Source organism: Rhodnius prolixus, unplaced genomic scaffold (assembly GCF_049639745.1).
Source record: "Rhodnius prolixus isolate KJV_2025 unplaced genomic scaffold, Rpr scaffold_3, whole genome shotgun sequence".
Classification (NCBI taxonomy): domain Eukaryota; kingdom Metazoa; phylum Arthropoda; class Insecta; order Hemiptera; family Reduviidae; genus Rhodnius; species Rhodnius prolixus.
Window position 1 is genome coordinate 5,165,456 of NW_027411603.1, and position 14,517 is coordinate 5,179,972.

A 14,517-nucleotide genomic window follows, 5' to 3' on the forward strand; every position below is an offset into this window, starting at 1 on the left:
AGTGACTTACCTTTATCACACTGAACGGCTGCGTTTCCATGATATCCAGGGAGACATTCGCATATCATGGTCCTTACTGGGTATGTATCAAATACTTGACACATTGTATTGATTCCGCACGGTACAGTTGCATTACAAGGATTGACACATTCCCTATTAATGCAAGCTGTTTGTGATGGACAATCGGAATCATCTTCGCATTTAGTTTCAACTGAAAAAGTAAATTGGTCATCAAACTATTTTTTCAAATTCGATAGTGATTCAACTACGTTAAAGAAGCTCTACAGGAAAATGGTAAAATTACCAATCTTTATTTACAAGCAACTAGGAAAAACAATTTAAAACTAATCCCAATGCCTATTTTGATAAATTCTTTTGAAGGATGATTAAAGTTTAATCGAAAAAATGAAAATAACAATAAGAAAGTTACAATAGGGAATTTTTTTAAATTCTTGGTTGTTATATTTGAAAGATCTTCGACTTAAATGTGAGCTCATGAAGGTTAGGTAATGCTAAAGTAAAACAAAAATAAAATAACATAAATTTGATTATGAACAAACATATGTGCTCTTCAAAGCTTTTTCATTTTAAAATTACTGATACATTACGAGAATCTAAGCTTTAAAGAACTCTGCAGGTTTTAATTAAAAAAGAAAAAAGAAAAGACGTTATAAAGGCGATGCTTTCAAGAAATATCTTGAACCTCTCTCCAAATTCTAATTGTCTAAAATTCTAAATCTCCTGTCTAATTAGTGTCAAGTCCAAGGATTGGCAGTCACAGTACCTTTTCTGGGTAGCGATGACTAGCCTACCTGGCCTATCTCCGCGGAGGAATACAATTAAACACTACTTATTTTTTGCAAAAGTTATTGGTAATTCTTACCAGATGTACATCCTCCTTCCAATGTTCCAACATATCCTGGTGGACATGAACAATCGGCGATATGATTGTACACAGTACATTCTGCTGGTTCAATGCAACGATTGTTTGTTGTACACGGCGAGACGCACTTAGTATTAACACAAGCTTTGTCACTTGGACAATCAGAATTTTTTTCACATTCTATCTGTCTACAGCCAACTTGTGGATCGCCAGTAAGTCCTGGTGGACATGAACAGACTGCACGATGACTGGATCCATAGCACAAAGCAGCAGTACCACAAGAACTACCATCTGGGGAGCAAACTGGCACGCATTCACGGTTCAAGCAGGCATGCTGTCTTGAACAATCGGAATCGCTGCGACATCCAGCTGGAAAACAGAATATTACATTAAATTCTATAAAAAAATTTGTTTTGTTAGTTAAGTTTAAAACTGTGTTTAAAAAAACAACATAAATTACCTTTCACACATTCAAGATCAGGATTGCCGTCAAAGCCACGTAAACAAGAGCAAATAGGTTTATGATCTTTAACTCTGCATTCAGCGTTAGGACCACAATTACAAGGGTCCTTGCAGATAGCATTTATACATGATCGGTCCTCAGGGCAATCCGTGTCGGCTACACATTCCCCGATGGCTGTAACAGTTGGAGTAGCCTGGCAAGTTCCACTTCCGCTGGAAATATAACCTGGTGGGCATTCGCAAATCATCGTGCGCACCGGCAAAGATGGTACAACTTCACACTGAGCAGGCCGTTGACATGGTTCCAGTACAGTGCATGGATTCTTGCATTTACCATTGAAGCAGGCTAGTAATGATGGACAGTCGCCATCCTGTTTACATTCAGGTTCAACTCTTGGACGACAAGAAACGTAAGGATTGCCTTCATAACCTGACGGACAACGGCACAATGAAAGATGGTTTTGCACTTGACATTCGGCCAACGGAGCACAAGGATGTTCATAAACACATGGATTGATACACTGTGCGTTTATGCAAGCACGATCGTTTGGACAGTCCGAGTTCGAACGACAGCCGACTACCAAACAACGATCGTATGGATTGCCTCGGTATCCACTCAGACAGCGACATTCTGCTCGTGTACCAATTGCATAACATTCAGCATTGGGTCCACAAGGATCATTGATTACACATGGATTAATGCAATTTCCATTGATGCAGGCTTTGCCAGACGCACACTCCGAATCAGAACGGCAACCAACTGAAAAACAAAATTTTAGAGTTTTAGAGAATTCTGTGAAGGGATAACTTCCTTCTAAAATGTAATGTAATGTAATTTTAATCTAAAATGTATACATGTTATAAATTATATAAGAATATATGTGTTATTTATATTTTTGTAATTCCAATTTTAATCATTACTTAAGAGTACTAGTCTGAATAAATGTCTATGTAGATCTCGCTCTCCAACAGTGTACCTGCTTGAATAGATTACAATAACTATCTCATAGATAGTTTCTAACGCTGTCAGTAATCGGGAGTATTAATTGGAATGGCGAATCGTCCAATATTTTTGTGAAACTATTTTGTGAGAAGAAAAAACATACAGGACGCCAGTTGGCATGTTATATTACATTCATGGATTTGGATATCTCAGTTAGAGGACTGAAATTTCGACATAAAATCTTAGCCCAAGATCATAAGTGTATTGATAGGCAATAAACATGGAAACCAGGAAAAAAGAAGAACTAAAACGAGCAATTTACCTGCCAAACATCCAAGATTTGGATTTCCATCATAACCAGGAATACAAGAACAGATTGGCCGGTGATCTGAGACAAAACATTGAGCGTTTGTTCCACAGTCGCATGGGTTGCGACACATTCGGTTGATACAGGTTTCATTCGTCGAACATTCACTGTCTATGGTACATCCAGGTGGAGTTGGCACAATAACTACAAAAATAATAGAGAATTAGAAATATGAAGAGCTTATTAAACCGAATCATAGAAAAGAAGTATCTTCTTACCAGCTTTGCATTCGCCTTCATTATCAGGTACCCATCCTTCAGGACAGGTGCAAACCATAGTTCTTAATGGTGTAGTGTCAAAAGTGTTACACATTGCCGTACTGGCACAAGGCGAAAGTTCTGCACATGGATTCCTACATGAATTTTTGATACAAGCTTGCTTGGTCGGACAGTCAACATCACGTTCACATTCCGGAGCAGCAGGAGTTGCTGGTGGAGGTCGATGGCAGTAGGCAAGCGGATTTCCAAGTGGAGCGTACTCTGGACAACGACAAGCGGCCACATGATTCTTGACAAAGCAGATGGCGTTTTGTGCGCACGGTGAACTTGGCACATCAACGCATGGATTAAGACAACGATGGTGCAAACAAGTTCTGTCTGAAGGACAGTCAGCGTCAACGCTACATTCTACTCTATCGCAGCGCACCATTGGACTGCCTATAAAACCTGGTAAACATCGGCATTTAGCACGATGATCGCTGCCATAACACTCTGAGTTTGTACCGCAAACATCGCCAACAATGCACGGATTGATGCATTCTCCATTGTAGCACATCTGGTCGTTGTTACATTGGTTGTCTGATTCACAGCCCACTGGAAAAAAGTATTCAAATTTTATTATTTAATCAACTTCTCGACTTAGCTACCCAAACATTTTTGTCGAAAACCTAATTTCCCAGTATCCAAACCGCTAAAAACAAAATCGTTCCTTGAAATAGTTAGGAATAAAATTTCTACGAGTTACACTTTGGTCTAACAACCTTTAATGAAAGTCATTGTAGCCATTTTAAGGAAAATTCTGTGAAAAAAGGGCGAAAATACTGTAAAGTCGCAATCCAATAGACAGATTAAATGGAATATCTCGTCCCTTCAGTATGGATCAAGAAAATAAGAAAGTTCTTACCTTTAACACAACCAAACTGCGGATTTCCCGAATATCCAGGTTGACAATAGCAGATTGGATAATGGTCTTGAACTTTACATTCAGCATTCGGTCCGCAATTGCAAGGATTGACACAAATTCTGTTCACACAGGACTCCTTGGGACTGCATTCAGTGCTAGATGTACAACCGACAGTCGCTTCAGATGCTAAAACAACGACAACAAAAAAAAAAAAGTGATCGAGATTAATTTTGCCAACCAAAAACATTGTAAAATATTTTTTGAACTAGTATTGTCCAGTATCACTTACGAGGTATACACTGGCTTTGCGGGTTTCCAGAGAAACCAGCTGGACATTTGCAAACCGGCTGATGGTTCTGCGCATGACAGAAAGCACCTGGAGCACATGATGAAGATGCTGCACATGGATTTACACATACTCGATTTCTACACCACTTGTCATCGGAACACTCATCATCCTGTGTGCACTCAGGAATTGGTTGTGGTACGGGATATATTTGTTCTATATATAAAAATAAAATAATATATATTTATGTAAAAATTGGTATTCATTTAAAAAGTATGTATTATTTTCAGGAATAGGAAGTAAATATTTTACTCACCGAATGTGCATTCAATGTGTGGATTTCCCACATATCCACTGGGACACGTACATACAGACTGGTGTATTCTTGAAGCACACTGGGCGTTCAATCCGCAAGGATCTATTCTACAAGCTTCCTTACAGCTACCTCGTACACAACGATCCGTATCTCTGCAGTCGGAGTCCACCCTACATTCAACTTCTCCAGCAACTGGACCAAGATAAAAAAAGAATAAAGTTACGATTGGTTTTTTATGGATTTATATTTATAATTTTCATAGAGAGGAACAATAAGTGGGCTAAGGTGAGATGCCTAGATATTTTTCAGTCCATGAGTTGCCAAAAAAAGATTAATTTTTGTCATGTCTGAGAAATTAAATGTTGGTGGGGATCACAGGATGAAGGAAGAAGCAAAGGGGAATCCATTAGGGAGAAAGTTGTCAAAAAAAGGAACAAGCAAGGAAAAGAATTACTTTCTTCAGGCAGGATTTACATTTTAAAGGAGTGGCTGTACGCCAAATTTACTGCGACTTTCAAGTATTAAATATGTTCTTGAAGTGAGATAGTATGCGGTAATGAGCTTAGATACTTAGCTTGTGGGTCCACAAATGTTTCCACACATCATTCCTTGCAGACCCTACATGTGTACGAGTGGGTGTTAGGGCTATCAGTGTACGTTTTGTAAGGAAGTAATTAACAATTTGAGTTGATGAGAAGACTAGATCTGTTTAGATGGCTAGACTTTTGCACAATATAAGAAGGATGATCAGTCCTGAGCGTGGGAATTAAGTTTTGGGAGTTGAGGGAAGGTGGTTTCACTGCTTAGCTCACTGTGTGCATTACACCAATACTAGGTTTAGTTTGCTGAAGCACCGCGAGCTAATTAGTCGAGAAAAAAAACAATTATAACTCACCGATTGGCATACAATGACCATCGGTAGAAGCAATCGTGTCTGCTGGGCAGACACACATGACAGTTCTTAGAGGTAAACTGTCCAGCACACTACATTCTTGATCTGGAGAGCAGACCGCTGGAAGACTGCAAGGATTCTGACATTTCTTACTGATGCAAGCCGTCTTAGAGGGGCAATCACTATCAGTTTGACATTCCGGTGATGGCAGAGGTGTTCTATAATCTAGGAAATTAAATAAAAAACCAAATAAGATTCGATTAAAACTCAAATTTGAATAGCACTCAGAAGTAAGAAATCTCACATGATGAATGAATAATTACCAGTGCACTCGATGTAAGGATCACCCTGGGTGCCTGGCAGGCAATGACACTGTGGTTGATGACGTCTGGCCGAGCATTCAGCTCCACGACCGCAAGTATCCCTTTCGCAAACGGGTCTACATACTCGGTTCAGTCTGTCGCAGGCTTCATGATCGGCACAATCCTCGTTATAGTGACATGCTACAGAAATACAGGATACATGTGGATCTCCTTGTGTACCAGCCGGACATACACAACGACCCGCATGCGCTGAAGCAATACATTCGGCGCCACGACCACAAGAAATCTTTCCACAAGGTGATATACAGTTTCCGCCGATGCAAGCTTTGTCGTAAACACAGTCTGTGTCTACTTTACATTCAGCTGTAACATATGAGAATAAATCATAATTTCAAATGCCCGTACAAGCACAAAATTAAAATATCTTGTAATTTTTTTTTTTTTTGGCTTCCTTGTATTCTGAAGGCTTAAAGCGATTTTAAATCTCATCTCAATACTAATGTCACTACGAAGTAGGGTTTTAATGGCTTGGGTAACCATGAGCCAAACGTCTAAATACACTTAGTACCTAGTTAAGATTAATGTTCAGAATCTTACGTTTATAACAGTGTACTTGTGGATTTCCTGCCCAACCTTGAGGACAAGTACAGGTCGGTCTGTGTTGTATGGTAGTACATTCAGCAGAAGTTCCACAAGGGTTGTTGACAACGCAAGGATCTTGACAGCGTTGGTTGATACAAGCTCTCGGTGAAGGACACTCAGAATCGCTCTGGCACTCTGGAGATGTTGTTGGCACTGTACAAAAATGGAATTATCTTATTTTAAAAAAAGTTTTAAAAAATTATTTTAAAAAAACCAATCAAAATGTAAACTCTAAAATTACCTTTATAACAATTAACAAACGGATCTCCAACCAATAATTCAGGGCATTTACAAACCGCTTTGTGGTTTACAGGTTGACAAATAGCATTATTAGCACACGGATTAGATATTTCGCATGGGTTCACACATTTCCGATTTACGCAAATTTCACTGCTAGAACATTCAGAGTCACTGGAGCAACCAGGTCCTTCTTGAGGAGCTGAAAATATTTGGAAAGAAATGTTTTATAAAAAAAAAAACTAATGAGTTTGATTCATTAAATAACAACCACTCTATAATAAGAGAAATTTGTGTGTTGCTGTTATATTTAAATATTTTGAGAATTATTATAAAAAAAATACAAAAATAATGGGGGGACATTTAAAGGGTATCTGTAGATAGCTGCATTTTATTAAATAACCTGTCAACATATTAAACAAGATGAAAATTATCATTTTAACAAAAAATCGATTATTTAACTCAAAATCTATTAGAAATTAATAATAGGGAAATACCTTTGGTACATTTTACGTCGGCATCACCTACAAAACCTGGTAAACATTGGCAAGACATTGTACGCAATGGTAAAGTGTCTACAACCAAACATTCCGCATTATCACCGCATGGATTTGTTTCTATACATGGATTACGACAATCACCGCTGAAACATGCCATTTTGCTTGAACAATCAGCATCGATTTTACATTTTTGCGTTCCTTCAATTGGTGCTGTGAAAGAAATAGATATCTGATGTTAATGGACATACACTAATTTCACATTATATTTTCAAATGCGTCTTTAACTTAATTAAGTAATCGCCTATTTTTTTTCAGGCGGGGCTTAACGTCCAACTACCACACGTTCATTATCTAGGAGTTGAAAGACAGAATTTAATGGAATAACAAAAATAGCGGAAAATAGATTTTACTTATGAATGTCCTGGGAAAAGATTCTCATCAGTACAAATTAAAATAGATCAATATAATAGAAACATAAGTTGTGCTGCACACTACAAAACTAAAATGAAACTTTATAAGTGAAAGTAAATTTTTTTTATTAATGCAAAACTGTAGCACTAAACTCTAATGATGCACGAAAATACGATCTTAAGTTGGAAAAATTACACGGTGATTATTAGCCTAACAATTCGGGCAAAGAGAATTTAGTGCTTAATCCGTTTTTAAAATTCTATGAAAGAATAGGCGTTTATTCGAAGCAATACTTGTTTTTAAACTATTAGGTAAAACGTTTGTAGGCACCTGCCCGAAAATCTAGTGTTCCATTATGAAGAGGCTTTCAAGCATAAAAATTTGATTTATAAATTCATGGAAATATATTATCCAATAACTTACCTATAGAACATGTCTGATGTGGATTTCCAATATATCCAGGCGGACATCTGCACGTTGGAACATGAGCTGTCACAGTGCACAAAGCATCTGTTGCACAAGAGCAAGGATTTTGACAACGTAGATTTCGGCAAGCCAACTGTGAAGGGCATTCAGAATCCGATGTACACTGTGGACGTTCACAACGTACCAAACTATCGCCAAAATATCCAGGCGGGCAGCGACACCTGGCCTTACCACCAACCACAACGCAGGTGGCGCCTGTACCGCATTGAGTATAGCGACACGGGTCTACACATTCTTTGTTCACACAGGATTCTGAAGGTGGACATTCGGAGTCTGATCGGCAGCCAACTGTAGTAGACACAGTAGAACAAATTAGTTGAAATCTTTTATCTAACGAGTATTTAAGGAAAATATTTCATGTAAATCGTCGTTGCACTCACTATCAAAGCATTGATTCTGGGCATTGCCGGTAAGACCTTCGCGACAAACACAGATTGGACGGTGCATCTGAACCCGACATTCAGCATTGTAAGCACAGACGCTGGTGGTTGCCAGCTGACATGGATCACTGCATATTTGATTGATACAAGCTTTGTTGTTGGCACATTCCTGATCGCTACTACATTCCGCTTTGGGCAGTTCTACGAAGATTAAGAAAAAATAAAAAGACATGTTAAAAAAAGAAGAAAAAAAGTATCCTAATAAATAATTTAAAAAAACTTCTTACTTAAAAAAATCAATTACCTTGTTGCTGAACTTGACACTGAATCCTCGGTTCGCCGACATAACCACGCGGGCATGAACAAACTGCTTTATGGTTAACTGTCTGGCAAATCGCATTTAATCCGCAAGCGCCTAGACATGGATCTCTACATTTTTGTGAATAACATGCCTTGTCTCTAGGACAATCTTGATTGATGACACATTCTGGATATATACAAGTGGCTAAACCGTTCACCACATGGCATTGTCCATTTTGTCCACAAGGTGATGGATTGCATGGATCGTCGGGTACAACTGTTTTTGGGAAAGAAATAATTAGTATTTTTAAATACATGTTTTAATTTTTATTGCAGGTAACTATTTCAACCCTTCATCAGCGAAATAGTAGCAATCCAGATTCCTCCTATGTAGTACCAAGGACAGCATATCTCTCCTGAATACACTAAACCTAATATTGGTTAAACATTAAGTGAGCATATTAACCTACGAAGTGCTGCACATCGTCTCCGTCCCCAACTTCACTACAAATCCTGCGCTTATTTTCTGCCTACGTTTTTATAAACGCTCAATTACATCCTACTCTTGGAGGGAAGAAATTTCAGTCTACCAATTTAATCCTTTTATACAACTCTAATCCTCGAGCCTAAATAAACAAGCTTCATAATAAAAACTGTGACTTCCCAACAGCTTCATCGTTCAATTCTTAAACCTCCCTATCGCGAAATTGTTTTGGGACCAGAGAAAGTGTGATTGTGTTCCTAAACTATTCAGCTTATTCATTTTTCATTGTCTAATCTCCACAGGTCTGTCCAGGCATATTGTTCCTCAAAACCTGGATATTGAGTCTTCTTCACTTACTTATTTGTACCTCAATCTCATCTGGTTTCCAAGTTTTGAGCGCGAACTTGCTCTTTTCTCTTACGCTCTTGACAGCTATTATTCATTTTAAATTAAAACTATTTTGCAGAACGCCATTTTATTTTTATAATAAATACACATATCTACAGAATCCTTTTTCTAATCTTACGCGGACACAACACTGCTAGCAGATATTGAGCCATGATTTATAACCGCAATTATCGTCATAGAATCTATTCGATATTTAATATTAAAAGTTTTAATGACAAAATACTGAATTACTGTTTGATGTCTATTCTATTACACGGTTTTACAGCTTTTCAGTCAAGTGTACCAATTCATTTCCCACTACCCTTCTGTTTTTCAAACTTCTCCTCTGCGATCTTGGGCTGACTTCCTCTCATTTAGGTCACTTCTTAGCCTTTCCTTAGCCATTGTTTCTACCACCTGCCTACCTACACATCTCAGTTTTTGTACAGCTTATCTAAGATTGGACTATTCCACTAATACTACCTTCTTTTTCCTTGTTTCTTCATTTCTTATCCTAGCACAATCATTTTAACTAATCGATCTTTCCAGAAGTTCATTTCTACCGATCTTAACTTTTGTCTTGTCTGAGAGATTGTACCGATTCCTATCCGTGAAAGAGGATACTATTAACAATGGGTAGTTTTAAACAGTCTGTTAATGGAAATTCCGTAGTAATTGAATAAACAATGAAACCTTATAAGAAGTTAAAAGTGTGGCAATTTTAAAGAATGTAAATCAGAAAATGAACGAAATATCAAACAAAACGAACATGAATGATACTATCTTAAATATCTAGACTAATTTATGTGAAAGGCAATAGGAATGCTACATTTCATTTAAAATAATGAATGAACCCAATATTTAGAGAGTCACCATAGTTAAGAGCACTTTATCGTGGGATTCGACGCTAACACTTAGGAGTTACACACAGGTTCGCTCTATTCCTATTTCACTGATAAAAAGTCATCGCTACATTAAAGAAAACTTACTAAGATAATAACTTACCTGGTATCTGCTGACATTCTACAAACGGGTCGCCGTTGTACTGCGGTGGACATGAACAAATTGGACTGTGATTGACTACATGGCATACAGCCAGATAACCGCAGACTCCTGGACAAGGATCTACACACTTGTTGTTAACGCAGGCCCTATTTCTGGGGCAATCTGGACTGATAACGCACTCAGGACGGCAACCGATGGTACCACTTGCAACGCCTTGGAATCCCGGAAGACAGGAGCATACAGCGTTGTCGTTCACCTTTCTGCATTGTGTGTTCGGACCACAAGGTGATGGGATACATGGATCTTGTACTTCAGCTGGAAAATAAAGTTTACTTTGAGATATATTTTCACGATTTATTTGTAGACTGTAGGGAACTGTAATTATAATTAACTGTAAAAATAAATACAGAATACTTACGTGGTGGTTTAGTAACTGGCGTGCAGATAGTGAAAGCATTTCCTTCATAACCTTCTGGACAAGTACAGATTGGTATGTGATTGGAAACTGTACAAATAGCTGACAGTCCACATGTACCAGGGCATGGATCTCTACATTTGTTTCGTATACAAGCTCGACTCATCGCACAATCCGAACTGACCACACATTCTGGTCGACATCCTTCGTAAGGATTTCCTTGATATTCTGGCGAGCATTCGCATACAGCGTATGTACCTTCGATTCGGCAAACTGCATTCGGTCCACATGGTGATGGTAAACATGGATTCACTGGTTTTGTAACTTTTGGTGGTTCCTCTGGAAAAGCATGATAGAAAAAACAGTTTTAATTTCTGTATATATTTATAAAACTGATTGTTGTACATACCATGCAAAAATATGATTTTAAAAACATGCCATGCATAACTACCAAAATTGTTTATCAAATAGTCGTAATTAAAAAATTATGTACTAGGAAAAACAATTTAAGTTGGGTAGTTCAAAAATTTAATAACTACAAAAACAATGCGTCGCTTCTTTATTTAATTAAAGACGTATAAGAAAGGAGAATTACTGTTAAATTCGATCAGTCCGTACTTAAAATGTTTATTAAAATTTTAAATCTAAACTTAACCCTACTTCCCTGTAATCGACATCTTTAATCTTAATTCCTGTTTAAATTTAATTCCTTAAAAAAGGATTTAATACACACCATACTTCCTGTCACAAACCTTTTTTTTTCATTAAACCGTTTCGAACCTACACAGATTAGTCATTGAAACAATTCATACTTAATCAAACCCACAACTGATTTTATCAAAAATTGTCGACCCTTAACAGACAGTTTTGGAATTAAAATTTTGTTTAAATTATTTCTTTCCATACAGATAAATCTTTAACTATACAAATCCAAATTTGGTTCAGACTAGTGTGCTGAATTACATACGAAGGAACTTGAAGTTCAGCATTAAATTCTAAAACAGTTTGTGACAGTCTTCTTTTTGAAAAAACCACGATACTATTGGTAAAGTATTTGGTTTTAAATGACAATATCTGAATGTAGGCTCACTGTAATCTTTGAAAACTAGAAATAGAAATTAGAAAAAGCCCCAATGAAAGTTTAATGACAATTATCTTCGGTAATTTCATTCTACCAAAAATATTGTATAGTTAATTTATTAGCATTCAATGGAATTATTATTGTTATAAACATTTTTTATTTACTTATTTGTTTACATTGACAAATTGTTATTAAAATGTATAGCCTAGCATTCAATGGAATATACACTTTTTTAGGAGGACAAAGAAATAAGTAATACCTGTTCGTAATTTTTACTGCCACAAACTTTATAAGTTGGGAATTCATTATTGCTTCACCGATTGTGAAATCATAATTTATTGGATATTATAATCTTCTCAAACAAACTGTGAAACGAAGTAACTAGTGGGGCAATAGATAATACACGCAACTGACTAAATAATGCAGGCAACTGACTACTGTTCCACCCAAGTACTAAAACAGTGAACTCGATATTTTTATCGATAATCTGATAATCTTATCAGACATTACTAATGGCAATGTTGCCTCACCGAAAATGTTTTAAGATCAGTGTTCGCATTATCACAAAATTAAATTCAAAGAATCTGACTGGCAATACTATTATAAAATTTTTTTAATTATTAAACTGTGAAATATTTTAATTCAACAAAACCAGATCTTTTTTAATAGTAACAGTTTGCGTGTTTTTTTTTTATTATACTCTAGTTCGATTATGTAAAGTAAAAGACAACTTGTTATTCTACTAATTCTGAGGAAAAATTTAATCTTATTTTATTAAAACTACAATTTTGTTAAATTAAATTTAAAAAAAATTACTTAAAATGTAATTAGAATTTATTTTTTTAATATTTTAAAACTGTACATTATTATGATAAAATTAATATTAACTATTCTTATTGATTTCATGCACCATCAATATCATGCAAAATAAAAATTATAAAACCATGCAATAAAAATACATGCTAAAAAGACAAATGTACCACAGTATACCATGCAACAGTTGATTTAATAAAAACTGAACTCAACAAAATACTTTTTATAGTACTTTTAGTAAACTATACAACTACAACAAAATGAAATGAAAAATGATCTCACTTGGCATCAACACACAGTTGGAAAACGGATCTCCTGTATATCCTGGCGGGCAGTAACAGTTAGGAGTATGACTGATTACACGACATTCAGCATTGGCCCCACATGATCCTGGACAAGGATCTCGACAATGTTGAGCAATACAAGCCAGTTGTGGACTACATTCCATATTCGAGATACATTCTGGACGACAATTTGGCGGATTACCAATGAAACCTTCTAAACATGAACATGATGGGCTATCATTCTCTAATCTTCTACACTGGGAATTAGGCCCACAGGGTGATGGTATGCATGGATTTTGTGGTGGGATTACTGTTGGATGTTCAACTGAAATACAATTTTTTTTTTTTTTAAACAAAATTATAGCTCTGGAAACTAACACAAAAATGAAACAAACTACAAAAAAAATGTCATCAGAACTTACTTATTTTATAACAATGAGTGAAAGGATCACCAGTGTACGACAGAGGACATTTACAAATCGGAGAATGATTGATCACAGAACATTCAGCAGATGCACCACAAGTGCCTGGACAAGGATCAATACAGCGAAGATTTGAACATGCCTTATTTAATTGACATTCAGAGCTGACCACACATTCCGGCCTACAAACTGGCGGACTTCCTATGTAATTAGGCAAGCACGTGCAGATAGCATGATTGTTTATCTCTTTGCAAATACTGTTCGGACCGCAAGGTGATGGTAAACAAGGTTTCGTTACTGGTGGAGCTATAAGAAAGTAATTAAAAAAAAAAATAAATTAAAATTTCAAAAATTTACCATAATTTTCTGAACTTTTTACTGAACAATTACAAAAAAGAAAACTACCTTGGAATGGTACACACTGTAAAAATGGATTTCCTGACATTCCATCAGGACAACTACATATTGGTATATGATTTATTACTTCACATAAAGCATTCTGTCCACAAGTTCCTGGGCAAGGATCTTTACACTTATTTCTAATGCAGGCTTTATCTCTTGGACAGTCATCATTTAATACACACTCCGGACGACATCCTCTATACGGATCACCCTGATAGTCTGGTAGACAAGTACAAATACCATCCTTACACTGGCTATTAGGACCACATGGTGACGGATTGCAATTATCTGCTTGCACTGGTTCAACAGCTGGAAGGTTTAAAACAAAAAAAAAAAAAAAGCTCTGTTGGAGTCATAAAAACACAGCATAATGCATTGATCTGAATGCAAAATAAGATCGGCATTACACAATAAAAGTTCTACAATGACCATTTAATAGATTAATGCAGACTGTGATCACAGAATATTCTACGACTATGTTGACGTAACATTCAGAGTCATAAGTTTTGCAAATGTGGCTACCTTCTTATAATCACCTTAGTTTTTATAATTCCATTTATATATAAATACAATTGGAATTTCCCGTTATAATTCAGCGATTTATGATTCAAGATCTTGCAGTAAATTCATATTTTTAACTTCTACCAACCCAAAAGAAAATAAAAGATCAGGCC

At 36.4% G+C, this 14,517-nt stretch overlaps 1 protein-coding gene across 2 annotated transcripts in view; it reads right to left on the reverse strand.

The window, feature by feature from the left end:
• The window catches only part of dpy (fibrillin-like protein dumpy), a 324,918-nt gene that overhangs the window by 5,527 nt on the left and 304,874 nt on the right, over positions 1-14,517 (reverse strand). For both annotated transcript variants that reach the window (XM_074124745.1, XM_074124746.1), the window contains 21 exons: positions 13,847-14,152; positions 13,442-13,747; positions 13,018-13,344; positions 10,845-11,180; positions 10,427-10,741; positions 8,555-8,827; positions 8,251-8,451; positions 7,808-8,158; positions 6,971-7,183; positions 6,478-6,675; positions 6,192-6,389; positions 5,595-5,957; positions 5,275-5,496; positions 4,380-4,571; positions 4,067-4,279; positions 3,778-3,963; positions 2,874-3,467; positions 2,611-2,799; positions 1,344-2,105; positions 884-1,252; positions 11-211 (listed from right to left, as the gene is read on the reverse strand). In XM_074124745.1, the coding sequence (XP_073980846.1) occupies positions 11-211; positions 884-1,252; positions 1,344-2,105; positions 2,611-2,799; positions 2,874-3,467; positions 3,778-3,963; positions 4,067-4,279; positions 4,380-4,571; positions 5,275-5,496; positions 5,595-5,957; positions 6,192-6,389; positions 6,478-6,675; positions 6,971-7,183; positions 7,808-8,158; positions 8,251-8,451; positions 8,555-8,827; positions 10,427-10,741; positions 10,845-11,180; positions 13,018-13,344; positions 13,442-13,747; positions 13,847-14,152 (6,315 nt within the window). The remainder of the gene's footprint in view (positions 1-10; positions 212-883; positions 1,253-1,343; positions 2,106-2,610; positions 2,800-2,873; positions 3,468-3,777; positions 3,964-4,066; positions 4,280-4,379; positions 4,572-5,274; positions 5,497-5,594; positions 5,958-6,191; positions 6,390-6,477; positions 6,676-6,970; positions 7,184-7,807; positions 8,159-8,250; positions 8,452-8,554; positions 8,828-10,426; positions 10,742-10,844; positions 11,181-13,017; positions 13,345-13,441; positions 13,748-13,846; positions 14,153-14,517) is intronic.